Source organism: Anoplopoma fimbria, unplaced genomic scaffold (genome assembly GCF_027596085.1).
Source record: "Anoplopoma fimbria isolate UVic2021 breed Golden Eagle Sablefish unplaced genomic scaffold, Afim_UVic_2022 Un_contig_10394_pilon_pilon, whole genome shotgun sequence".
Classification (NCBI taxonomy): Eukaryota; Metazoa; Chordata; class Actinopteri; order Perciformes; family Anoplopomatidae; genus Anoplopoma; species Anoplopoma fimbria.
The window spans coordinates 1-27500 of record NW_026549561.1 but is presented as its reverse complement, the minus strand read 5'-3'; the positions used below and the strand labels follow the sequence as shown (position 1 = coordinate 27500).

The 27500-nt window shown below is 45.5% G+C and overlaps 1 protein-coding gene and 2 pseudogenes across 1 annotated transcript in view; 1 reads left to right on the top strand and 2 right to left on the bottom strand.

The window, feature by feature from the left end:
• The window catches only part of LOC129114816 (zinc finger and BTB domain-containing protein 1-like), a 4161-nt gene extending 1380 nt beyond the window's left edge, over positions 1-2781 (top strand). The window contains exon 2 of the mRNA XM_054626725.1: positions 203-2781. Within this exon, the coding sequence (XP_054482700.1) occupies positions 207-2261 (2055 nt within the window). The 5' untranslated portion in view covers positions 203-206 and the 3' untranslated portion in view covers positions 2262-2781. The remainder of the gene's footprint in view (positions 1-202) is intronic.
• Positions 2782-3105: 324 nt separating this feature from the next.
• Positions 3106-19040, bottom strand: LOC129114815 (myosin-6-like; annotated as a pseudogene).
• Positions 19041-21475: 2435 nt separating this feature from the next.
• On the bottom strand, positions 21476-26036 carry LOC129114818 (serine/threonine-protein kinase PAK 6-like; annotated as a pseudogene).
• Between the last annotated feature and the right edge of the window lie 1464 nt (positions 26037-27500).

Sequence of the window (27500 nt, the reverse complement as noted above, 5' to 3'; positions counted from 1 at the left end):
CACCTTCAGGTCCAATACAATCTAATGTTGGTTAGAAAACAGACCTAAGTTCAGAAAGAACGAGCAACGACACATTGAAACAGATGAAGCAGGAGGAGAGTTAAACTAATGTTCTAATAATCCGTCTCACCTCACTAAACACTCAGGAGACCTCAGAGCAGAATGGAATGCGGCCGTCTAATGACTCCTCTGTTGTCTGCAGGGCGATGGCGAGGCCGAGCCACAGCGATCACGTCCTCCAGCAGCTCAACAACCAGCGGGAGTGGGGCTTCCTGTGCGACTGCCTCATCGCCATCGGAGACATCTACTTCCGGGCGCACAAGGCTGTGCTGGCGGCCTGCAGCTCCTACTTCCGGATGATGTTCATTCGGGACCAGCAGGGGGCGGGGCGTCTGGACCTCAGCAACATGCAGATCAGCGCCGAGTGCTTCGACCTCATCCTGCAGCTCATGTACCTGGGTCGTATCGTGGTGGGGAGCTACGAGTTCGAGGAGCTCAAGGCCTCCATGGCGTACCTGCAGATGTACTACATCCCCGACTCGCTGGAGGATCTCAGGGACATCAGGAGCTCCAACCTCACCCCGTCGTCTTCAGCCTCCACCGCGTCCAGTTCCTCCACCGGTCTCACCGGCGGGAAGATGATGTTTGGAGTCCGGATGTACGAGCAGCAGAGGCCCGCTGCACCGGAGGCGGAGCATTTACCAAAAGCAGCCAGCAGCACCGCCGGGCGCCCGGATGTCCCAGCGAGCATCAGCAGACCAGCGGCGGCGGCGGAGGAGGTGGTGACTCCTCTGATAGCGGCTCCTCCTGTGGTGGACAGACTAGTCGATCAGCCGTGCGACTTGAGAAAGAGGCCCAGTGGCAGGAGTTCTGCGCTCAAAGACCGTCCTCGATTCGGCCGTACTTACACCTGCGACGACTGCGGCTTTGTCTTCAGCTGCGAGAAACTTTTAATCGAACACATCCTGACCTGCACCAACCGGAAGGCCTTTCACCAGCCGAGAGGCAACGCCGAAGGGGACAACGACTCCAGCAAAGCCGAGAGCTCCGCCTCCGAGAGCACAGAGGAACACAGGGTCATCTGTAAAGGTGAGGATGAGTGGCCCGAAGCCAAGGCCGACTCCGAGCTCGCCATCAGGTCAGCGGCCAGCGGGACGGACGGCGAGCCCGGGATGACCAGGATCATCTCCATCAAGAGGGAACCGGAAGAAGGCGTATTCCCTGAGATAGAGGTGGTCCGGGTCGGTGACCGCGGCAACAGAGACTGTAGAGCACGTTTCAGCGACGCCATGCGTAAAGAACTGCAGAGGGAGAAAGCTGGATCAGATCACGACCCGGAGCCCGGCGTCTCGGGTCTGGAACACAGCAGCGAGCCCTTTGAAGGCCACATGTCCAGCAGTGAAGAATCAGGGATCCCTGCCAAGCTCCGTAAGGTCAAAGAGGAGAAGCAGGAGGCCGACTGCGCCCCCTGTGAACTGTGCGGTGCTCTGCTGACGGACGAGGACAAGTCGGCCCACTACCTGTCCAACCACATGGGTCACATCTGTGCCTGTGGTAGGTGTGGCCAGGTGCTGATTAAAGGCCGCCAGCTCCAGGAGCACGCGGAACGCTGTGGCGAATCCCAAGGTGGCGAGTCGGACTCCCACGGGGAGGACGAGACGTCGCTGCTGGAGGAGCCGCAGGGGATGGAGGAGGGCCTGCTGGAGGCCACCGACCTGGCCTGCCCTCACTGCGGCATGCTGTTCCAGAACGAGAGCTTGGCGCTGGAGCACGCCTTGTCCTGCCACGACCAGGAGCTGTTCCGCCCGGCGCTGCTGGGGGAGGCCGGCGAGCTGGACCACCGACGCAAACACTTCTGCAGCATCTGCGGCAAAGGTTTCTACCAGCGCTGCCACCTGCGTGAGCACTACACCGTCCACACCAAGGAGAAGCAGTTCACTTGTCAGACCTGCGGGAAGCAGTTCCTGCGTGAGCGGCAGCTCCGGCTGCACACCGACATGCACAAAGGCATGGCGCGCTACGTCTGCCCGGTCTGCGACCAGGGAACCTTCCTCAAACACGACCACGTCCGCCACATGATCTCACACCTGTCGGCCGGGGAAACCATCTGCCAGGTGTGCTTCCAGATCTTCCCCGGCGGAGAGCAGTTGGAGAAACACATGGACGTCCACCTGTACATCTGCGGCGTCTGCGGAGAGAAGTTCCGTCTCCGTAAAGACATGAGGAGCCACTATAACTCCAAGCACACCAAGAGACTATAGGAACCACCGTCAGTCTGGTCCTAAAGAAAGCCATAAATGTGAGAACAAACGAATGCACTTGAACACCAAAAAGACAATCTGCACTTTTAACATATATATGCATAACCGAAGCAGGCGTTCACACTGCGAGCAGCGTGGCTCATTATTGGTCGCTCCGTTATGACCCAGATGTGTCTGCAGCTTCACAGCTTTCAATCAGGTTCATGAGGTTATTCTTTCTGGTAAAAGCCTGAATCTACTTCTAGCTAGTAGCTAACCCGCTAACTAGCTAACCAGCTAACGAGATGTATATAAGTATTAATATTTATGAAGGAGCTGGGGGTTTATATTCAGGATGATCTTTACATTATGCTTGTTTTCAGAGTCTGAAATGGTTCTTAAAGTCCAAAAACCCAAAGAAGTAAATCTAGAGACGCTGTGATTGGACGAGTCGGAACCAGTCACCCAATAGTTAATAGTTGACTAATGTTCTGTAACTGACCCGTTAATCAACACTCTGTTTTAGCACTAGGAGGCACCAAAGTGGAGTTTTCAGATGGACTTCATCTTCTGGACTTTCATGTTTCCTTCTTTGTGACTGTTTCTCACAGAGTGAGCTCTGAACCAATCAGAGCCGGCGCTTCGTCAGGGAACCAATCGAACACTTGTGTTTGTTTAAGACGTCCACATGGAGCGCCAGAGAAGACGTTCTTCATGTTCTAGTTATTGATCACTATCATTGATCACTAGTTATTGATCACTATCATTGATCACTAGTTATTGATCACTATCATTGATCACTAGTTATTGATCACTATCATTGATCACTAGTTATTGATCACTATCATTGATTGATCACTAGTTATTGATCACTATCATTGATCACTAGTTATTGATCACTATCATTGATTGATCACTAGTTATTGATCACTAGTTATTGATCACTATTGTTATTGATCACTAGTTATTGATCACTATCATTGATTGATCACTAGTTATTGATCACTATCATTGATCACTAGTTATTGATCACTATCATTGATCACTAGTTATTGATCACTATCATTGATCACTAGTTATTGATCACACTGCTTCCTTCAGTTATTGATCGCCTGTCGTTAACTGTGTTCGCTGTGCTCGGTGCCTTTACTGTGACGGTGGTGAACACTAGTGGCAGTGCATCCTCTGTCCTCTTCACAGTGGTGCATGCTGGGGGATGGAGGTCCGACTGTGGAAACACTAGAGGTCAGCTCGTAGGAACCACTGAGCCGGACCGTTTGGACTTAAGGGGCCTTTTCAAACCTGCGTTCTGAGTCTGGTTGGTTTTCCTCCTCGGTTTGATCCACTTCTGGATCGATCAAAACCACCACACAGACCCGTAACAGGAAGTGGTCTTAGTTCAGCAAAAAAATAATCTGGAGATCCGAACTCCAAATCAGGGTCTGACTCGGACTACAAACGTAGTTTGTTTCCTTCTTCCTGTGTTTTCAGAAACCTCTAAGCAACTCGGCCTAAAGCCTCTTGGTTGGTTTTAAATGTTTCCTGAGTGAAAGGAACCAAACCCTGTACTGAGATCAGAACCCGGTCTGGTTTGAAAAGGTCCTCGGTTCTCGTAGGTTCCTCTGTGATGAGTCTGTTGCCTTATGATTCATGTAAAGATGTTTTTCACTGCTGTTTTCTGTTTGCTTCACAAAACCACAAATGTTCACAAACCTGAGTGACTCTGAAGAGACGGAGGACTCAAACTGAACCAGCTGGAACCGGACCGGACATTTCAAACCCCCAGAAACCCCTTCAGAACAAGAACCAGTTAAAGTGGACAAAACCCTTTTTAGATGGACAGGAACTAGTGATGAGCCAACGCCAAGACCGCTATGTCCATGTTTTTACTTCCACCCCAACACACAACCACAGAGGGGTAAACACGCGCAGACGGCCGGTCCGTCCTGCTGCTGCTCACATTCTGGGTCATAACAACCAGAACCCACCAACAAAAGAACCACCTGACAGTTAAGATCATTGATAAGATCTATAATCAGGATAAATGATTTAACAAAACAATGGAAATACTTTTAATAAAACGTATTCTCTGTTCAGATTCATCAGACTGTTCTTAACCAGAACTGAACCGGCTGAAACCACTTCAGAACTAACCGTCAGAAAGACCCAGTTATTCCAGAACCAGAATGAACCGTCTTAAACCCCCCAGTTCAGACCCAACAGACCAACATCTTAATGGTTAAGGTCCAGTTCGGACCCAACAGGCCAACCCCTTAATGGTTAAGGTCCAGTTCAGACCCAACAGACCAACATCTTAATGGTTAAGGTCCAGTTCAGACCCAACTCTGTGATCAGTAGAAACCAGTTTGATCGAAGGGCACTTTGACCAACAAACGCATTCAGAACCAGATCAGAACCAGTAGGAGGTTTATAGATTAATGTTTAAACTAGATCACAGAACCAGTCTGTACCAGTTCAGACGTTCCTCCTCCGGTTCAGTTCTGACTGGAACCAGTTTCAAACCGTGATGAAGTTCTGCTGTTGGACTGATGGAACATATCTTCTTGTCTGGTGATGAAGTTCCCGTTAAAGGTCAAAGGTCACTTTAGTGATGTCATCAGCTGTTCCTCGTCTTCATGGTTCTGCAGGTTCTGCAGCTTTTCACTCATGTTCACTCTGAAGCTCCTAATAAACCAAGTCAAGTTCTGTTTGAGAACAAACCTGTTTCCTCCTGGTGTTATTATTATTATTTATTATTATTGTCATTGTTATTTTTTGCTCTGAGTGTTTTATTTTGGAGGGACTCACCTGCTCACCTGGCGTGTTCACATCACCTGAGAGTTAAATTGTTTTACAAACCGTTAACTTGAGACGATGTTTCTTCAATGATGGTTCACCTGGTACACCTGTCTCACCTGTCTGCCCTCACATACGCCGTTCTGGTCCTCTGAACTAAATGAGCTCTTCCTCACAGGTGAGAGGAACATTTGACTGACGTCAAGTTGTTCTAACCACCAGTGGTAGCTGGTTCTACCTGGTTCCTCCTGGTTCTACCTGGTTCCTCCTGGTTGTGGTGTTTTAACAAAGTCTCCTTTGGGGACAAAAATACATAAATCTTTTTAAAGCCTGCCGGGTTAAAAATAAATGTCAATAAATCAGAGTAGGAGATTACAATGACCCAGAAACCTGGTTCAGCTGATGGACCTCCATGTATTTATCTCCTGATCTGATTTAAAGGTTTTTAAGCTGCAGCTCTCTGGTGGATTAATGTTTAGTCTGACTTTGTCCTCAGAGGAACCAGAGAGGTGAATCAATCATTTTGTGTTTGATGAAAGAACAAACAAACATGTTGTTCAGGTAAAAGTCCATTTTAAAGTTCAATATATTTGGAGTTGGTTGTGTCTTCAGTCCAGAGCTTTCAGAACAACAGACAACATGGTCTCCAGATGGGTCCTGGTCCTGGTGCTGGTCTTTGCTGCAGTCGGGGCTCAGAGCCCGGGTTTCTCAGGGTTCTTTGATAACCCGGAGAAAACAGAAGAAGAAGACATGACAGTCCTGATGCAGCGGCTGATGGCCAGAGTGGACAAACTGGAGCGAGAAGAAGAGAGAGGTCAGTAGGAACACGCCGAAACCATGGCAATGTGTTTCTAATGTGGGTTATTATGGGATGGAAGACGCCTGAGACGAGAACCGCGTCGCCATGGCGTTTACAGTCAGCGGCTCACGTTACCTCGGTCCTAGAAAGAGGAGGGAGTTTGTTGTCATCTGCATTGGTTAGCATGGGTTAGCATGTGTTAGAATGGATTAGCATGGGTTAGCATGTGTTAGAATGGATTAGCATGGGTTAGCATGTCTTAGCATGTGTGTTAGAACGGGTTAGAATGTGTCAGCGTGCGTTAGCATGTCTTAGCATGTGTTAGCATGTTCAGTTCAGTTCACTGGGTCTGCAGCTAAAGCTCAGGTGGCGTTCTCGGCGGCCCTCGTCGACGTTGAGCAGTGGACCCATCAGGGCCCGTTTGACGCCGACACCACGCTGCAGTTCAAGAAGGTGACGACAAACATCGGCAGCGCCTACGACAACAACACAGGTAGGACTCACCTGTCACACAGTTTGATGTCTGTCTGTCTCCTGGGTCCTGACGCTGACTCTCCATTACAGGCGTCTTCACGGTGCCCGTCAAGGGACTCTACCACATACACTTCACCGGCTGCGTTGGAGAATCGGGGTCCCTGAACGCAGCGCTGATGAAGAACGGGATGAACATGTTCGCCATCTACGACACCAGGGGCGTCCACGGCAGCGCGTCCAACGGCATGGCGCTGGTCCTGGAGGCCGGGGACCGGCTGTCCGTCACCCTCTGGGCCCAGCAGAGCATCTTCGACCAGACCAGACTCAGCACCTTCAGCGGCTTCCTGGTCTTCCCCATGTAGGAGGAGACCACCGGGTCCAGGTCCTGAACCCAGAAACCGGTCCAGAGGTCCTGCTGAACCACTTAGGATGTGGTCCACGACGTAGTCCGTCAGTCATCAGTTTGACTCTCCACAATAAAATGTACCTGTAGCAACTAAAATGTGCAAATGTATCATTTCTTTAGTTCATCTTTTCACCTTTTATTTTGAAATGTTGGGCAGTTTGTTTACTTCTCATCAGGGTGTGAAGTAAACAAACTGCTGTAATGAGTCTCTTCCTTCCTGCGTTGAGATTCACAGACAGTCCCTGAACTCCACACGATCACAAACTCTCACACCTTCTTTACTGGATCTAAAAGGTTTTATTCACTTCTTCTGCTTTAGAGTTACATTTCGGTCCAGAGGTCCTGCTGAACCACGTAGGATGTGGTCCACGACGTAGTCCGTCAGTCATCAGTTTGACTCTCCACAATAAAATGTACCTGTAGCAACTGTAGTGTATTTTATCATATTCTGCTATACCTTGTTGTAATGAGGCCATGAAGTTGTTGCATGCTGTGTGATGTTGACCAGTCAGGGTTCTTAAGAGCTGCCCTGATAATGACCTCATGACCAACGTATGGGATGACAACCTTGTTTATAGTGATGTTTACACAGACGAAGAGTCCAGCTACTCAGGAACATATTTCAAAAAGTGTAAGTTTCAAGGTGTCTGAATGATGTATTTACTGCTCAACATGTGTTTTGCCTTTGTGCACATTGAAGGGATGCACAACACAGACATACAGTGCTGTGAAAAAGTATTTGCCCCTTCCTGGTTTCTTATTGTTTTGCATATTTGTCACACTTAAATGTTTCCGATCATCAAACAAATTTTAATATTAGACAAAGATAACCTGAGTAAATACAAAATGCAGTTTTTAAATGATGATTTCATTTATTAAGGGAGAAAAGCTATCCAAACCTACCTGCCCCTATGTGAAAAAGTAATTATCCCCCTTGATAAATCATGAATGAACTGTGATTAACCACGTTTTTTGGAAAGCTGAGTTAAATTTCACTAGCTACACCCAGGCCTGATTACTGCCAGACCTGTTGAATCAAGAAATCACTTAAACAGAACCTGTCTGACAAAGTGAAGCAGGCTAAAGATCTCAAAAAGCAACACATCATGCCGATCTAAAGAAATTCAAGAACAGATGAGAAACAAAGTAATTGGCATGTATCAGTCTGGAAAGGGTTACAAAGCCATTTCTAAGGCTTTGGGACTCCAGCGAACCACGGTGAGAGCCATTATCCACAAATGGAGAAGACTTGGAACAGTGGTGAAGCTTCCCAGGAGGCCGCCGACCAAAATGACTCCATGAGCCCATCGACGACTCATCCAGGAGGTCATAAAGACCCCAGAACAACATCTAAAGAGCTGCAGGCCTCACTGGCCTCAGGTAAGGTCAGTGTTCATGATTCAACAATAAGAAAGAGACCGGGCAAAAATGGCATCCATGGGAGAGTTCCAAGGCGAACGCCACTGCCGACCAAAGAACACAAAGGCTCGTCTCACATTTGCCAAAAAACATCTTGATGATCCCCAAGACTTTTGTGGACTGACCAGACAAAAGTTGAACTTTTTGAAGGTGTGCGTCCCGTTACATCTGGCGTAAAACTAACCCAGCATTTCATAAAACCAACATCCTACCAACAGTCAAACATGGTGCTGGTAGTGTGACGTCTGGGGCTGCTTTGCAGCTTCAGGACCTGGACGACTCGCCATAATTGATGGAACCATGAATTCTGCTCTCTACAGGAAATCCTGAAGGAGGATGTCCTGCCATCAGTTCGTGACCTCAAACTCAAGCCACTTGGGTTATGCAGCAGGACAATGATCCGAAACACACCAGCAAGTCCACCTCTGAATGGCTCAAAAAAAACCAAGATGAAGGTTTTGGAGAGGCCTAGTCAAAGTCCGGACTTAAATCCGATTGAGATGCTGTGGCAGGACCTCAAACAAGCCGTTTATTAGGTTTAGGGGCAATTACTTTTTCACATAGGGGCAGGTAGGTTTGGATAGCTTTTCTCCCTTAATAAATGAAATCATCATTTAAAAACTGCATTTTGTATTTACATTACATTACATTACATTACATTACAGTCATTTAGCAGACGCTTTACTTGGGTTATCTTTGTCTAATATTTAAATATTTAAATTTGTTTGATGATCTGAAACATTTAAGTTTGACAAATATGCAAAACAAAAAAAATCAGGAAGGGGCAAATAGTTTTTCACAGCACTGTCAGTCCAGCCTGAAGGATGGACGTCTGTGGGGATGACTTCTGATGCACTGATTCAATAAAGAAATAGTTGAAACTGCATCAGCGGACCTGGACGTCTTCCTTCATCCTTTGACATCAAGCTAGTTACTACACTACTAACCTGTGCAAATGTATCATTAGTTCATCTTTTCACCTTTTATTTTGAAATGTTGGGCAGTTTGTTTACTTCTCATCAGGGTGTGAAGTAAACAAACTGCTGTAATGAGTCTCTTCCTTCCTGCGTTGAGATTCACAGACAGTCCCTGAACTCCACACGGTCACAAACTCTCACACCTTCTTTACTGGATCTAAAAGGTTTTATTCACTTCTTCTGCTTTAGAGTTACATTTCAGAGTAAGAGCTTTGACTAAAACTGTTCCTTTAAATATTAACATGGTCATCACATGATCAATACTGATCTATACTGATCTATACTGATCTATACTGATCTATACTGATCTATACTGAACTATACTGATCTATACTGATCTATACTGATCTATACTGAACTATACTGATCTATACTGATCTATACTGATCTATACTGATCTATACTGATCTATACTGATCAATACTGAACATACTGATCTATACTGATCTATACTGATCTATACTGATCTATACTGATCTATACTGATCAATACTGATCTATACTGATCTATACTGATCAATACTGATCTATACTGATCTATACTGAACTATACTGATCTATACTGATCTATACTGATCTATACTGATCTATACTGATCAATACTATTACTGATCTATACTGATCTATACTGATCTATACTGATCTATACTGATCTATACTGATCTATACTGATCTATACTGGTCTATCTGGTCTATACTGGTCTATACTGGTCTATACTGGTCTATACTGGGGGGTCCTGGTCCTGGTCTGGTCTGGGACTGGTCCTGGTCTGGTCCTGGTCTGGTCCTGGTCCTGGTCTGAGACTCTGGTGAACGTAACAGAACTCATCTCTATGCTGGATTCACATGATACATAAAGTCTCATTTTATTTTGAAAGGGTCACCAGTACCCGTCCCTGAGCTGGTCCGGGTCCGGGTCCGGGTCCGGGTCCGGGTGTGTGTCGGCAGGTTGGACGGGTCCTCCGCGGTCACAGAGGGGGCTCGGTGGGGGTCCGGTCCGGTCCGGAGGTCTGCCGGGCCCCGGGAGGGTCTCCCTCCGACCCGGACCCGTCAGTCACACACCTGCTCATGTCCGAGGGGGTCCGGGTCGGTCCGGGTCCGGTGGGGTCCCGGTCCGGTCCCGGTGGAGGTCCGGTCGGTCCGGTGGGGTGGAGGTCCGGTCCGGTCCGGGTCTCCAGAGGAGGCCGTAGTAGACCCCCAGCAGCCCGGCGGACAGGGACACGGACAGCAGGTAGACCAGCACGGTACCGAGCCGAACGAGCCTCCGGTCCGCTGCGTCCCGCATGGTCAGGACCGGGTCAGGACCGGGTCAGGACCGTCTGGACCGGGTCAGGACCGTCTGGTCAGGACCGGGTCTGGACCGTCTGGACCGGGTCAGGACCGTCTGGACCGTCTGGAGGACACTGATCCGGGTCCTGAATGTCTGAGGTCAGTCTCAGCCGGAGAGCAGCGCAGAGTCCCGGTCCCGTCCTCCGGTCCTCCGGTCCTCCTCATCTGGACTCATCTGGACTCATCTGGTCTTCAGAATAAAAGCCTCGTGTTTAGTATTGAAAACACTTTTTAGCTCCAAATGTTTGTTTTTTACTTTAAGATGAAAACTTAAAGTATATTTAATATATCATTGAATGTTATTTAATGTAATTTAATATTATTTAATGTTATTGAATGTAATTTAATATTATTTAATATTATTTAATGTACTTTAATGTAATTGAATGTTATTTAATATTATTTACTGTTATTTATTGTTATTTAATGTAATTTAATGTTATTTAATGTTATTTAATGTTATTTATTGTTATTTAATATTATTTAATGTTATTTAATGTGATTTAATGTGATTTAATGTTATTTAATGTTATTTATTGTTATTTAATGTTATTTATTGTTATTTAATATTATTTAATGTTATTTAATGTGATTTAATGTGATTTAATGTTATTTAATGTTATTTAATGTTATTTAATGTTATTTAATGTGATTTAATGTGATTTAATATTATTTAATGTTATTTATTGTTATTTAATGTGATTTAATGTTATTTAATGTTATTTAATGTTATTTAATGTTATTTAATATTATTTAATGTTATTTAATGTAATTTAATGGACAGTTCATAAACATCGCTTTTATTTTGGAATTTCTCAGAAACCTGGAAAACAGCTGTCAGGTTCATCACATCTTTCCAAACAAAATGAATTATTTAATATTGGAAATGTTCCATATGAATGAATAAATGTGCTAATATTTAATGGACATTTTTGATTTATTACAACACGTTTAAGAACGATATATTTTAAATATTCTCATATTCTGTACGTACGTTTTACTGCGTTATGAGAAGACAGCTCATGAAAATAACATTTAACTTAAAGTTAACTTTATGTGAAGACGGAAGTTTATTTTGAAAAGACAATAATTAATTTAATTAATGTAATGAGTGGACTAAAGGGACCGAGATCAGTCAATCAATCAATCAATCAATCAATCAATCAATCAATCAATCAATCAATCAATCCTCATTAGTAAATGTTGGACACGTCGTGTGGACCGATGAAAGCAGATTGATGGTGTTTTTATATTTCTATTGCTGAACTTATATGAACATATATTTGCTGCTCGTCTCCCAAAGGACACAAGGAGACAGGAAGAGGACACAAGGAGACAGGAAGAGGACACAAGGAGACAGGAAGAGGACACAAGGAGACAGGAAGAGGACACAAGGAGACAGGAAGAGGACAGGAAGAGGACACAAGGAGACAGGAAGAGGACACAAGGAGACAGGAAGAGGACACAAGGAGACAGGAAGAGGACACTTAGTCAGTGGACGTCTCCTCTCTGAAGCTAATGAGCAAACAAAGAGACGATGAGATCTGAAGGTCCATCAACGAGTTTTATGTTGAAAAGACAGGACGGAACAAACAGATCAATAAGTTCATATTCATCACGTTTTATAATATTCTGATTCATTAAATCACAGTTCAGAGTTTTACTGTATATATTTATATATATACATATATATACATATATATGTATATATATATATGTATATACATATATATATACACATATGTATATGTATATATACATATATATATATATATATATATATATATATTATATATTCTGATTCATTATATACATATATTATACTGTATATATATATATATATATATATATATATATATATATATATATATATATATATATATATATATATATATATATATATATATATATATATATATATATATATATATATATATATATATATATATATATATATATATATATATGTATATATACATATATATATATATATATATATATATATATGTATATATATATATATATATATATATATATATATACATATATATATATATATATATATATATATATATATATATACATATATATATATATATATATATATATATATATATATATATATATATATATATATATATACATATATATATATACATTTTCCTGTTGGCTCCTCCGTGGTTCCTCTTCAGTAGCTCGAGTCACACAGGATCAGGATCACCTGTCAATCAAAACACATTCACTTACTATTAGGAGAAGAGACAACCTGAATAATATAATATAATATAAAGATAAATATAATATAATATAATATAATATAAAGATAAATATAATATAATATGGGATGTTTAACTTCCTAGCTCTAAGATTATAATACTCATTAATACTAATAATGAATAGATCTGTTTTAATCAATAAAAATACAATCTTTTATTTCCTTATCATTTGAATTGTGTGTTTTTATGGAGAAATAAAAACACTATAAAATACTATAACAAAGTAAAAGTATAACGTTTAGTATTTTTGATGGTTTACTGACTTCAGACTACCAAACGGAATTTCGTTGTATCACTACAATGACAATAAAAAACCTCTTATCTTTATCTCTTCACAGCGTTGTGTGTGTGGACCAGCTGCTATAATCAAATAACAAATGTAAAGGCTCAGGTTTCATCATGTGACTGAAGAGAGGAGGTCACATGATGAAACCTGATCATCATGTGACCTCCTGTCTTTAGTTCTGTGTTCTTTCTTGTTGATGACCTCACACACCTGTGCTGCTGGGCTCTGAGGTTCTCCTCACTCATCCAGGTTCTTCTTGGAGGATCCGTCCCGGGTCTTCGCCCTCAGCTTGTTCACCTGAGACTCGGCGATGTCGGCCCTCTCCTCCGCCTCCTCCAGCTCGTGCTGCAGCTTGCGTAGTTTGGCCAGGTTGGTGTTTGCTCCCTCCTCCGCCTCCTCGGCTGCACGTTTGTACAACTTGACCTTCAGCTGAAGCTTGTCCACCAGGTCCTGGATGCGGGCCATGTTCTTGCGGTCCTCCTCGGTCTGGTAGGTGAGCTCCTTGATGCGGCGTTCGTACTTGCGGACCCCCTTGATGGACTCTGCTCCCCTTCTCTGCTCCGCCTCCAGCTCGTTCTCCAGGTCTTTGATGCGGGACTCCAGTTTCTGGAGCTGCTTCTTGCCGCCCTTCATGGCGATCTGCTCGGCCTCGTCCAGGCGGTGCTGCAGGTCTTTGATGGTCTGCTCCATGTTCTTCTTCATGCGCTCCAGATGGGCGCTGGTGTCCTGCTCCTTCTTCAGCTCCTCGGCCATCATGGCTGCATCCGTGATGGCCTTCTTGGCCTTCTCCTCAGCGTTGCGGTTCTCCTGTATGGCCTCCTCCATCTCGTTCTGCATCTGCATGAGGTCTGCTTCGTGCTTCTTCTTCTGGTTGATCAGGCTGGTGTTCTGGGAGTGAAGGAGCTGCATCCGCTCCGTCGCCTCCGTCAGCTCCTGTTCGGCCAGTTTGCGACTTCGTTCCGTCTGCTCAAGGCCGGCCCTCAGGTCCTCCAGCTCGGCCTGGATCAGGTTATTCCTGCGCTCCAGGAGAGCAATGTTCTCTCTCAGGTCGTCGTTTCCATGCTGTGCGTCGTCCAGCTGCAGCTGAGAGTCCTTCAGGAACGCCTGGAGGCTCTTGAGCTGCTTCTGGGCGTCGGCGGCCTGCCTGTTGGCTTGGCTGAGCTGGATCTCCATCTCGTTGAGGTCGCCTTCCATCTTCTTCTTGACCCTCAGGGCCTCATTGCGGCTCCTGGTTTCAGACTCCAGCGAAGACTGAAGCGACTCGAGCATCCGCTGGTAGTTCCTCTTTGCTTGCTCCATTTCCTCGTCTTTCTCAGCCAACTTGCGCTCCATGTCGGCCTTCACCTGGTTGAACTCCAGCTGGGTTCGGAGGATCTTGCTCTCTTCGTGCTCCAGAGAACCTTCTGCCTCCTCCAGTGCTGACTGGAGCTCAGCCTTTTCCTGCTCCAGCTGCTTCCGAATCTTCTCCAGCTCATGAGCACTCCTGCCGCCTTCCCCCAGCTGGTCACTGAGGTCGGAAATCTCCTCTTGGAGGTTCTTGTTCTCTCTCTTCATGGTCTCAAGTTGATCCACAGACTCCTCATAGGCGTTCCTCAGTTTGAAGAGTTCAGTGCTCAGAGACCGAGATTCCTTTTGGGAGGCCTCCAGCTCACATTGCGACTCCTCAAACTTTTGCTTCCACTCTGCCATGACTTTGTCAAAGGCCCTTTGCTTCTTGTCCAGGACTGCAGACGCTGCATTGGATTTCTCAAGGTCCAGCATCAGGTCTTCGATTTCATTTTGGAGGCGGTGCTTGGTCTTCTCGAGGGATGAACACTTTGCATTCACTGCCTCTGTGGCCTCCTCGGCTTCCTGCAGTCTTTGAACCAGCTTCTTCTTTGCTTCCTCCAGTTCCTCTGTTCGCTGGATTCCATCTGTTTCGTATTTGGTCCTCCATGCTGAGACCTCGGTGTTGGATTTGGACAGAGCTCTCTGCAGCTCAGCCTTGGCCTCCTGCTCCTCTTCAAACTGCTCTCGGAGCAGGTCACAGTCGTGGCGAGCAGATTGCACGGCGTGGGCGAGGGCGTTCTTTGCCTTCACTTCCTCCTCCAGCTGTCTGCGTAGATCTTCTACCTGCTGGTTGTATGAGTTCTTCCCTCTGGTCAGCTGTGAAATCAGACACTCCTTCTCCTCCAGCTGACGGCCAAACTCCCCGTTCTCCGTGAGCAGCTTGGCCCTCTGGGTAGTGAGGTCATTGACGGAGCGCTGACACTCCTCATATCTGCTCTTGTACTCGTTCATGTTGTCTTCCATTGTACGGCACATCTTCTCAATGTTTGACTTGGCCTTCACTACACTCTCCATGTTAGAAGACAAGTCATCCAGCTCCAGCTTCAGCTCGCTCTTTTCCTTCTCCAGCTTCTGCTTCACCCGCTGCAGGTTGTCGATCTGTTCGCCCAGTTCAGCGACGCTGTCGGCGTGTTTCTTCCTCAGGGCGGCAGCCGTGGCTTCGTGTTGGAGCGTTGATTCCTCGAGCTCCCTACGCAGCTTCTGAAACTCAGCATCTCTCTTTTTGTTCATCTCCACCTGTGCTGAGGTTGCTCCACCCGCCTCCTCCAGGCGCTCGCTGATGTCCTCCAGCTCGCGGGAAAGATCGGATCGCTGCTTCTCAACTTTGGCCCGGGCGGCCCGCTCAGCATCCAGCTCCTCTTCCAGCTCCTCGATTCTCGCTTGGTTTTCTTTCAGCTTCTTCTGGAGCTGAACTGAAGCAACCTGCTCGTCTTCTAGTCTTGAATTTATTTGGACAATCTCAAAATCTTTTTTTTTTTGAGTTTCTCCTCCAGCTGTTGCTTATCGTTTTCTACGTCCATCAAACTCTCCTGAGTCAGTTTCAGGTCTCCTTCGAACTTCCTCTTTGAGCGCTCGAGGTCCATCCTGAGTTTCTTCTCCTGCTCCAACGAGCCCTCCAGATCATCCACCTGTTGCTCCAACTTAACTTTGGCTTTGGTTAAGCTATTGGCTTTGTCTTCTTCACTCTGAAGGTCATCCAGTGTCTGCTGGTGAGCCTCCTGTAGTGCCTTCTTCTCTTTGGTGAGCTTCATGATGTTTTCGTCCTGGGAAGCCATCTCCTCCGTCAGGTTTTTCACCTTGTTCTCTGTGGCGTGTTTCTCTTTCTCGACCTTTGCCAAAGTCAGCTCCAGATCATCTATATCTTTCTTCAACTCTGAGCATTCGTCCTCAAGCTTCCGTTTCTTAGCTGTGAGATCAGCATTCATCTCCTCCTCATCTTCCAGTCTCTCTGTCATCTCTTTCTGCTTGGCCTCCAGCTGAATCTTGCTCTTTATAAGCTGTTCACAGCGTTCTTCGGCGTCTGTCAGTGTATCCTGTTCAGATTGAATGTGAAGAGTCAGATCGTTCTTCTCTTGGAGAAGAGTCACGATTTTCTCCTCTAGTTCTTTCCGTCTTGTTTCTGATTTCTCCAGAGCTTCTTTCAGCTTGTTGAACTCGTCCTTCATGTTGGCCATCTCCTTCTCAGACTCGGCGCTCTTCAGCAGTGGTTTGATCTTGAAGAAGAGCTTCATCCAGGGCCAGTTTTTTACACCCAGAAAGAGCGAAGGTTCCACTGGATGACCGTCAGGGCATCTCTGCGTTCCACTAGCTTTGAAAACTCTTCCCTCATAAGGATTGCCCGGGCATTAGCCTGGATCCGGGTGATGATTCGAGAGAGTTGCTCATCACGCATCTCCTCCAGTGTCCCCAACAGACCGGCTTTGAAGAAGACCTTGGTGTGACCAAACCGGTACTGAGTGTGGTCGATGTCCAGTGATCCCAGCAGCTTCTCTGCACTCTTTTTGCAGTCAATGAACTGGCCTTCAGGGATGGCGGAGGCATTCAGAATCCTGTACCGTTGTTTGAAGTCGCCATAGAGCACCCTGTTTGGGAAACCCTTCCTGCAGATCCTGATGCCTTCCAGGACACCGTTACAGCGCAGCTGGTGCATCACCAGGCAGTTATCCATGGCCCCTGGAGTTTTCTTCTCATTAGGAATCAGACAGCGGACGAAGTGGGGATGTGTGGTTTTCAGGTTGTTCATCAGCTTGTTCAGGTTTTCCCTGTGAAGTGCCGACACAGTCTGGAACGAGGAACCTTTCTTCTTGGCTCCTTTGCCGCTTGCTTTGTCCCCGCCATCAGTTCCTGAAAAGCTTGAAAACAGCAGACTGAGCAGCTTCACAGATGATTTCTGGTAAAGACCAATCACAGTTTCATTCAGGGGTCTTTATTTTTGACCAACCAGTTGCTGATGTTGTAGTCCACCGTGCCGGCATAGTGAACCAGGGCAAAATGAGCCTCTGCTTTCCCCTTTGCAGCCCTCGGCTTCTCAAACATCTTGTTCTTTCCCAGGTGATTGTCATAGAGCTTGGACTTGAAGGTCTGGTCACTGGCTTTGGGAAACATGCATTCCTCCTCCAGAATGGACAGGATGCCCAGCGGCTTCTCAATGAGGTCAATACAAGCTTGTAAGTCCATCCCAAAGTCAATGAACTCCCAATCAATGCCTTCTTTCTTGTACTCTTCTTGTTCCAGAACGAACATGTGATGGTTGAAAAACTGTTGCAGTTTCTCGTTGGTGTAGTTGATGCACAGCTGCTCAAAAGTGTTGTAATCAAAGATCTCGAATCCAGCGATATCCAGAACTCCTATGAAGTACTGACGGTGCTGTTTTGTGTCCAGGGAGTGGTTGATCCTCACCACCATCCAGTTGAACATCTTTTCATACACTGACTTAGCCAGAGCCCCGAGGGAGTAGTAGACTTGGTCCACACTTTGGCCTTTGGTGACATATTCATTTCCGACCTTGACTCTGGGATGACACAGCCCCTTGATGAGGTCGGCAGAGTTCAGCCCCATCAGGTAAGCCGATTTATCAGCAGCCTCCGTCCCGTCCGGCTCCGCCTGCTCCTCACGCTGCTTCTGTTTGAACCTCATGTTGCCATAGTGCATGATGGCTCCTGTCATTTTATAGATGCCCATCTTCTCCTCTGGGGTGAAGCCGAGCACATCGAAGGCGCTGTCGGTGGCCAGCAGCTCATCCGAGTCATTGATGGAGGCGACCGTCACCTCTCCTTGGGAGATGTAGGAGTAGTCGTAGGGGTTGTTGGTGATCAGCAGCATGTCCAGCAGCTCTGGCTTCTGATTGGACAGGATCTGGTAGAAGATGTGGTAGTTCCTCTCAGCCTTGAGCTGGAAGGTGCACCGTGACTTCTCCAGCAGGTACGTCTCGACGTCAGCAGACGACAGCTTCCCGCTCGTACCGAAGTGAATTCGGATGAATTTTCCAAAGCGAGACGAGTTGTCGTTTCTCAGCGTTTTGGCATTGCCGAAAGCCTCCAGCGCGGGGTTGGCCTGGATGATCTGGTCCTCCAGGGTCCCCTTGCTAGGGTCTCTTTTGGCTCCGCTGACTGCCGCGATGCTGGCAAAGTACTGGATGACCCTCTTGGTGTTCACAGTCTTCCCGGCTCCGGATTCTCCGGTGATGAGGACGGACTGGTTCTCCCGGTCAGTCAGCATGTACTGGTAGGCGTTATCAGAGATGGAGAAGATGTGAGGAGGAGCCTCGGTCCTCTTCTTCCCCTGTAAGCTGACACCACCTCTGAATCGTAGACAGGAAGCCACTTGTAGGGGTTGACGGTGACGCAGAAGAGCCCAGAGTAGGTGTAGATCATCCAGGCGGCGTAGCGCTCTTTGAGGTTAAACAGCACGGCGGGCTCATGGAGGAACGTGAACATCGCCATATCTTCAATCTTATCAAACTTTGGCGGGTTCTGGGGGTGGACGTCAAGCTCCTTCGCGGTTACCGTTGTTCCATCCTCCTTCTTCACCGTCACCATTCCTCCGTCTTTGCTCTGGATCTGTCCCTTCATATATTCCACTTTATCGTCCACCACGAAGCACTCTGTCTTGATGTCGAACGCTCTGGTCTGGGCTTCCAGGCGCTCCTTGTCTGACTTCCTCAAGAAAGGAGCCGCCTTCCCGAACTCGGCCATCAGAGCGTCACCCATGGTGCAGCGGCGAGGTTCACGGCCGTCAGAAGAGAGGTCGATCCAAGAAGAAGGAAGAAGTGTTTGTGTCTCTGATGCAGAGCGGACCTTTATAAAGACGCCCTGAGCACCAAATTAGGAAATAACTGCTGAGAGAATGAAGAGAGGAACCCATGAGGGCAGAGTCAGGACCTTTGGCTGTTAGAGTCCATTTTAGGAAAAGGACGGATTCTTTTCTTATCTGGTCGCTGATAGAGACTCCGGACACCTCTCCATTTAGACTTCTACTGCAGCTCATCTTCAGTTTACTCTGCAGTGGTATCATTAATCTACTGCTGTTTGAGGCCCATTTCAATTTTACTTTATTGGTCACTGCTTATATTTAAACAATCCTTCATATCTGGTTCTGTTTGGCTGAGAAAGTAGATCCAGAAAAGATTTATTAATCATTGAAATAAAGGAAAATGGAAGTAACAGTGGTTGATCTAAGAAGAACTTAATGATTTTATTCTTTATTCAAATCTTATTTTTTGACAGTTTGACAAATATTATCAGGAAGCTCTTTGGTTGTCAGCTTATGATATATTTCTGATCATTTTGATCAATGCATATTTAAATCTGTAAAGAAAATCATTCCAGCGGTTTCTTCAACATTAAAAACTCACAAAACTTTATTTTAAAAGTTAGTTATTGTGCTGAAGTTTCCTTGTTTCCGTTTCTGTCTTTAACTACAACATCCAACATTAATTAACCTCCGACTGTAATGATGAGCAGACCAATATTTGTCTATATTAGTATCACACAGTAATTTCATTTCATTAATTTAATTTAATTTAATTTAATTTAACAGCAGATCTCTAAAAGGCTCCAAACATCCCACATGTGGAACCTCTTCAGTGGTTCTGACTGAAGTGTTTGTGTCTCTTTATCTCTGAAGTCTGAACTCATCGGACACAAATAGAAACCAGAGAGTTTTAATCTTCATGAACCAGACCTCCATGTTTGTCACATTTCTGATGTTCTCCACTGTAAATAAATATTCTTTAGAGGTAAGATGTGGAAACAGAGAACTAAAGGAAACCTTCCAGAAAGAGTTCACAGCTTAGTTAATTTCTAGGAAATGATTAAAAACTATGAGTTATTATATCAGAATTATTTGTTTTAGATTTTTACAGTCGGATCTGGTTGATTCACTCTGATCATAAAATCTTTTGTAAGTTTATTAAAGAGAATCCCATGAAAACTGTTTGAACTTCATATTATATGATTTATTAATTTATAGTATCGTTAATCTTTGTTTTATTTGATCAAGTTTTTTTTAAACGCTTCATGTTGATGAAATATGTGAAATCTTAGGTTTCACATATTTAAACAGATTTATCTAAAAAACAAAATCTTTATTTGAATTATTATTTATTTTGGTTATTATTTTACATTGCAAAGATAAATGTTTTATTGTAAATGCTGTTAATTCTTCTTCTTTTGTTTGAAACCAGCAGATTTTATTTGTTTAAAGTGTTAAAAGTGATGAAGACGAAGTTTCTGTTCACACAGTCGTTCAAATAGCAGCAGATGATGTGTGTGTGTGTGTGTGTGTGTGTGTGTGTGTGTGCGTGCGTGTTTGTTTTACATCACTGTATGTGCCAGATGGGTGGAGTTTGTTCATTAGAGACACACTTGGTCTCTGAAGGTCAAAGGTCATTCCCTCTACAAAGTAAACAGTAAAATAAACTTGATAACAAATATCATCAGTTTTATTAATGTTTGTATTTTATGAAAGAAACGTGTGCAAAGAACTTTATTTTCATAATTTAACGTCAACACAAGAGCATTCTGGGAAAATGAGTCTGTTTCAGGACAAAAACACATTTTAAGGTCTTAAAGGGTCAAAGGTCAGAAAAGACGTTCTCTTGTAGTTCTTTGTCTTAATAACTGTAGCAGAAAGGTGGAAAATAAAGAAACGTACAGAGGAGAAGAAACAGCTGATGTGTAGTAAGTGATCCAAAACCCGTCCGGGTTTCCTAAACTCTTTGGGACCACAATGTGTTGAAGGAGGTGTGTTGATCCAGGAGTAGGTGGGCTGAATAGAACCAGGTACATGTTGGACCTGATTGGATACAAAGGAGGACCTGCTGGCCTCCGTTTGGTCTTTAAGATAAATCTCCTTTAATGAAACTCTCCAGGGTTCTGCTTCCTGTTCCTCACAAACCAACGGAACTGGACTGAACTGGACTGAACTGGACTGGTGTCTCAGGTGAGTCCCACATGTGTCTCAGGTGAGTCCCACATGTGTCTCAGGTGAGAGTCCCACATGTGTCTCAGGTGTTCTCAGGTGAGTCCCACATGTGTCTCAGGTGTTCTCAGGTGAGTCCCACATGTGTCTCAGGTGTTCTCAGGTGAGTCCCACATGTGTCTCAGGTGTTCTCAGGTGAGTCCCACATGTCTCAGGTGTGTGTCTCAGAGGTGTGTCTCAGGTGTGTGTCTCAGGTGTGCCTCGGGCTCAGCAGAGTGACATGCGTTTGCGGTGCTGCTCCACCAGGGGCACCAGGCAGTGTGGTGGTCCGGCCTGCAGGAGGAACAGGTGTTCCAGCAGGTCGGCGGCGGTCGAGCGCTGCTGCGTGTCACGGGTCAGCATGCAGCCCAGGAAGTCTTTCAACACCGGAGACACCTGAGACACAGAGAGTGACATCATCAACAACCGCCCACAACCACCTGCTCACTGGTTAGCCACTTAGCATCTCTGCTCCTGAACCAACGTTCACTAAATGTTAACGACGTGAAAGCGTCTCGTTAGCTGGTCCCCATAATGCATGTTTTTATGACTAGTTTATGTTTAAAAGTTTAATTACTTTATTGTGATGGATTATGATTTAGTCTCTACTCATTTATTGTGACATTTATATTGATCCCTCTATCAGAGAGGCTGGTCCTCACAACGCATGTTCTGTCCTTGTGTCCTCCCTTTGTAGTGAAGATGTGTATGCGTGTGTGTGTGTGTGTGTCTGACCCTGTGGAGATTCTTCACGCTCGGCGGTTCTTCGTCTCTCAGCTTCTTCATCGCGGTGATGGGCGTGTCGCTGAAATATGGCGGCTCTCCGTCCACCATCTCCACCACCATGATGCCCAGAGACCAGATGTCCACCTGAGGGACACAGGAAGCTGTCAGAGTTCACCTGTCCACACAGATACTGGACCAGGTTCTCATGTGGGGTCTTCAGAGGGTACCTGTACCTCGGTACCGTACGGGGTTTTAGAGATCACTTCAGGAGCCATCCAGTACGGAGTCCCCACCAGAGAACTCCTCCTCGGGACGTCTCTGCTGATCTGAGCGCAGAAACCAAAGTCTGACAGTTTTACCTGCAGAAGAGGAAGAAGGAGAAAAGAAGAAGAAGAGGAAGAAGAGGAAGAAGAAGAAGAAGAGGAATAAAGAAGAAGAAGAAGAGGAAGAAGAGGAAGAGGAATAAAGTAGAGGAAGAAAAGAAGAAGAAGAAGAAGAAGAAGAAGAAGAAGAAGAAGATTCAGGTGTTGTCTTTGTTGTTTTTGCAGTTAATCACTTCCTGTCACTTTCAGCTGGTTGGTGAGTCTGTTTCTGGACTCAGTGGTCATCTGTGAGTTGTACTGGGGCTAGCTACATGCTAAGCTACATGCTAAGCTACATAATAACAATAACCAATCCTTTATTAGTCCCACAATGGGGAAATTACAATTCTCTGCATTTAACCATCCTGGAGGAGCAGTGGGCTGCTAAGAAGCGCCCGGGAGCTCAAGGACACCTCGGCATGTTGACTGTAGAGGGATTTGAACCACCAACCTTGTGGTTTCGGGGACGAGTGCTCTTCCTCATGTGCCACAGCTGCCCCATGCTAAGCTACATGCTAAGCTACCCAAACAAGCTGTGAATGATGTGTATATATATATATATAAACTGTCTGTCTGTTCCTCTCTCTGTCTGTCTCTCTGTCTGTCTGTCTGTCTGTCTGCTTGTCTGCCTGCTTGTCTTACCTTCCCGTCCACACTCAGCAGTATGGAGTCACTCTTGATGTCTCGGTGAACGACTCCCTGAGAGTGAAGATAAGTCAGAGCCTGAAGAACGCTTTCACACACGGTGGCTGTCTGCTCCTCGTTCAGCCTGGAGGAAAACACAGAGTACTGTAGTACACGACAGAGTACACCACAGAGTACTGTAGTACACCACAGAGTACACCACAGAGTACTGTAGTACACGACAGAGTACACATCAGAGTACTGTAGGACACGACAGAGTACACATCAGAGTACTGTAGGACACATCAGAGTACTGTATTACACCACAGAGTACTGTAGTACACCACAGAGTACTGTAGTACACGACAGAGTACACCACAGAGTACTGTAGTACACCACAGAGTACACCACAGAGTACTGTAGTACACGACAGAGTACACATCAGAGTACTGTAGGACACATCAGAGTACTGTATTACACCACAGAGTACTGTAGTACACATCAAAGTACTTTAGGACACAGTCCATTCAGTTAAGTACGCAGTCCATGTACTTTAGTACACAGTAAGTGTACTTTAGAACACGGTCCATGTTCTTGTACTTTAGTACTCCGTCTGTGTACCTTAGTACACAGTCCATGTACTTTAGGGCGCAGTCCATGTACTTGTACTTTAGTACTCTCTGAATCCTTCCTCCACTGCAGTATAAGTACATCAACATGCTCACCTGGTTTCACTGACGATGTTTGTGAGAGCACCACCCTGCAGGTACTCCATGATTACCCAGAGTTCCTCCTCCACCAGAGCGCTGCTGAACATCTGCACCACGTTATGGTGCCGTAGTCCCTCATGATCACCACCTGAGAACCACGGAACCTTCACTTATCGTTCTATTACATCTTTACCTTCACTTTACTTTATTTTATTTTCTATTAATGAAGTCTATATATTTCAATAACGTGAATTGAATTTATTTAATTCTATTTATATTTTACTTTTTTACCCTACCCTACTCTACCCTACCCTACCCTACTCTACTACTCTACTCTGCCCACTCCACTCTACCCCCCTACCCTACTCTACCCTACTCCCCCACTCTACCCTACTCTCTACTCTACCCTACCCTACTCTACCCCACCCTACTCTACCCCTCACCCTCTACCCCCACCCTACTCTACTCTACCCTCTACCCTACCCTACCCTACTCTACTCCCACCCTACTCCTCCCACTCTACCCTACCCTACTCTACCCTACCCTACCCTACTCCCTACCTACCCCCCACCCCACCCTTCTCTCTACCCTACCTACCCCACCCCTCTCTCTCTACCCCCCTACCCTACCCTACCCTACCCTACCCTACTCCCACCCTCTACCCTACTCTACCCTACTCTACCCTACCCTACCCTACCCTACTCTACTCTACTCTACCCTATCCTACTCTACTCTACCCTACCCCCTACCCTACTCTACTCTACTCTACCCTACCCTACCCTACTTTACTCTACCCTACCCTACCCTACTCTACTCTACCCTACCCTACCCTACTCTACCCTACTCTACTTTACTCTACTTACGTATTGGTACCTCGTTCTTTACACAAGAGCAGCCCTCCCTACGTTGCTGCTTCCTACTTTCTCTACGTCCATCATCTTCACTGCTACCTGTCTGCCGCCGCTCTCTCTCTGGCGATGCAGACCACACCTGTAGAACCTTCACCGATCTTCACAAAGTTCTCCAGAGTGTTCCTCGGGTCCCCTGGGTCCACCACCATCTGCAGCGCCGCCTTGAACTGCTCATGGGTCACATTCACCCCATCAGGTGCTGGGGGAGGGGCGGGGCTGGCTATGGGGGGGCAGTGTTTTAGGTGGACTGATGTTGAAGCTGGAGGAGGGGCGGAGCGGGAGGGTGATGGGCGGAGCGAGGAGGGTGATGGGAGGAAGGAGGGAGAGGGGCGGAGCAAGGAGGGAGAGGGGCGGAGCAAGCGCTGAGGTCGACCCGTGATGATGGGACTGCTGGTGCTGTTGGGGGGGCAGCAAGGGGGGAGGATAACTGGGGAGGAGAACAGAGACCTTTAGTCCGTCCTTTATGTGACGAGTGTTTCCTGTTTCTATGTTAAGCTAAGCCAACCAGCTGTTTGTAGCTTGATATTCAGCTTTCAGACAATAGAATCTGTTTCCAGTCTTTATGCCAAGCTAAGCTAACCAGCTGTTTGTAGTTGATATTCACTGTTCGGACAATATAATATGTTTCAGTTTTTTATGCTAAGCTAAGCTAACCAGCTGTTTGTAGTTTGTTTCGTCATTCTGCTTCTATCGATACACAAACTTCCACCTCAGAAAACTTTATTTATAACTTTTAAAGTTTCAAATTAAAATGTACAGAACGTCTCCTTTAGATGACATCATTTCTCACCTTGGTCGTAGGTGGAGTGAGGCCTTCTGGGAGTTTCTCTGGAGGAGGACAGCAGGTCAGGCAGGTGACTGACGTCTGGTCTCAGTCTCAGGTGAGCTCTGCTGGGCTCCACAGTCTGCAGGTGGTTGTAACAGGAAGCTGGCCTCTGTCTAGCCCACCCCCTCACTGCGGGCGTACTGTCCACCGCTCAAACCCGCCACACCTGCTGACTCCCGACCCCTGTCCTCTGCGGGGTCACACCTGTCCTCTGCGGGGTCACACCTGTCCTCTGCAGCGTCCCAGGTGTGGGGGGCGTGGCCTCAGCCGGAGCCCTCACCTCACAGGTGGACTTGGCTCTCTGCAGACCATTCTCGCTGCGTACCTGTCGGATTCGGTCCTGCCAGTAGGTGGAGTTCCCGCCCGTCTTCCTGTCGACCTCGTCGCCGTGGCGATCGAGCTGCTGGTACTGGTATGACTCCTCGTCCACCAGTTCTCCCAGTCGGCCCAGTGAGCGTGCTCGTTTCCGTGCTGACGGACTGCTGCGGCGCAGAGAGTTGGAGCCGGTGACGGACAGACGGCTCATCTCAGAGATCACCTGGGAGATGTAGTCTCCATGACCGATGAAACTACCACGGACGATCGTCTGCAGACAGACAACAAGTACTCTGTGAGGTACTTTATACATCATTCATATACTTATACTCTGTAGATCAATACATGAAGGATCAGAGAGGTGAGGTCATCGTTAACACGTTCAGATCAGGAATCAAACCTCCGGTTCTTTAAAGAGAAGTCTGCATTCTCTCTGCTGTCCATCAGGGACGACTCCTCTGGTTGTATATAAATATTATATATGATTATAAAAATATTATATATGAATATAAAATATATAAATATTATATATGAATATAAAAAATATTATATATGAATATAAAAATATATAAATATTATATATGAATATAAAAATATTATATATGAATATATACATAAAAATATTATATATGAATATAAAAATATTATATATGAATATAAAAATATTTATATGAATATAAAAATATAAATATATATATGAATATAAAAATATATAAATATTATATATGAATATAAAAATATAAAAATATTATATATGAATATAAAAATATATAAATATTACATATGAATATAAAAATATATAAATACGTAAAAATATAAATATATAAATATATGAACACTTGATTATATTCATATTTATTTAGTGTGAAAGCTGAAGCTCTTGATGATGATCATGTGGTCTGTTATCTAGGTCACATGACCTAGGCCTGCATGGAAACATCAGTTACACAAACATGACATTACAGTGAACCAGTGAACGCACCGTCAACAGAACCAGGTAAATTTTAGGATGCAGTAGACATCCTGGTACTTCAGAAATATTGACATACTATGTGTTTGGACCTATAGGCAGTGTCTGAGAGACTAAACAGTGTGATAGTTAGTCTGTTAAACATGTCAGAGGTCAGAGGTCAGACCCTTGCCTCCCAGTAAAGCTGTGATTTTTTTATTTCAGCAGCAGATGGAGACAAAGGCCGTTTCTCAATACCAAGTATGGTCAGAGTATGGACTTGCAAACTTGCAAGTTCATACTTGGATAGTTCGACTCGGAGTACAAACTCCCGAGGACGGGAGGACGCAGTACGTCATTACGTCATTACGTCATTTTGCAATTGGAACAGCAGCGAACTTGATGGCGTCACCAACGTCACGACGTCACCAACTCAGCTCGTCGGTCCGCCTACTCCGGTTATCTTCATCATATATATTGACAATAAAACGAAATATGATATAAAACACAACCCTGCCTTTTTTCGTTTTCATTTAGAAAATATTAAAATATTAATATGTATATGTATATATATATATATATATGTATATATTTTGTGTTACATCTACAACCACAACCACAGAGACACCGGAGCCAGCGGCACATCTGGAGAGGCCTAGCCGAGATCAGACTGCTGTCAGCGGGCTGCATGAGCACCACCGCCCGGTCTCCTCTCTGGTCCTCTCATATCTCTATATATATATATCTATCTATATCTATATATATAGATATAGATATAGATATAGA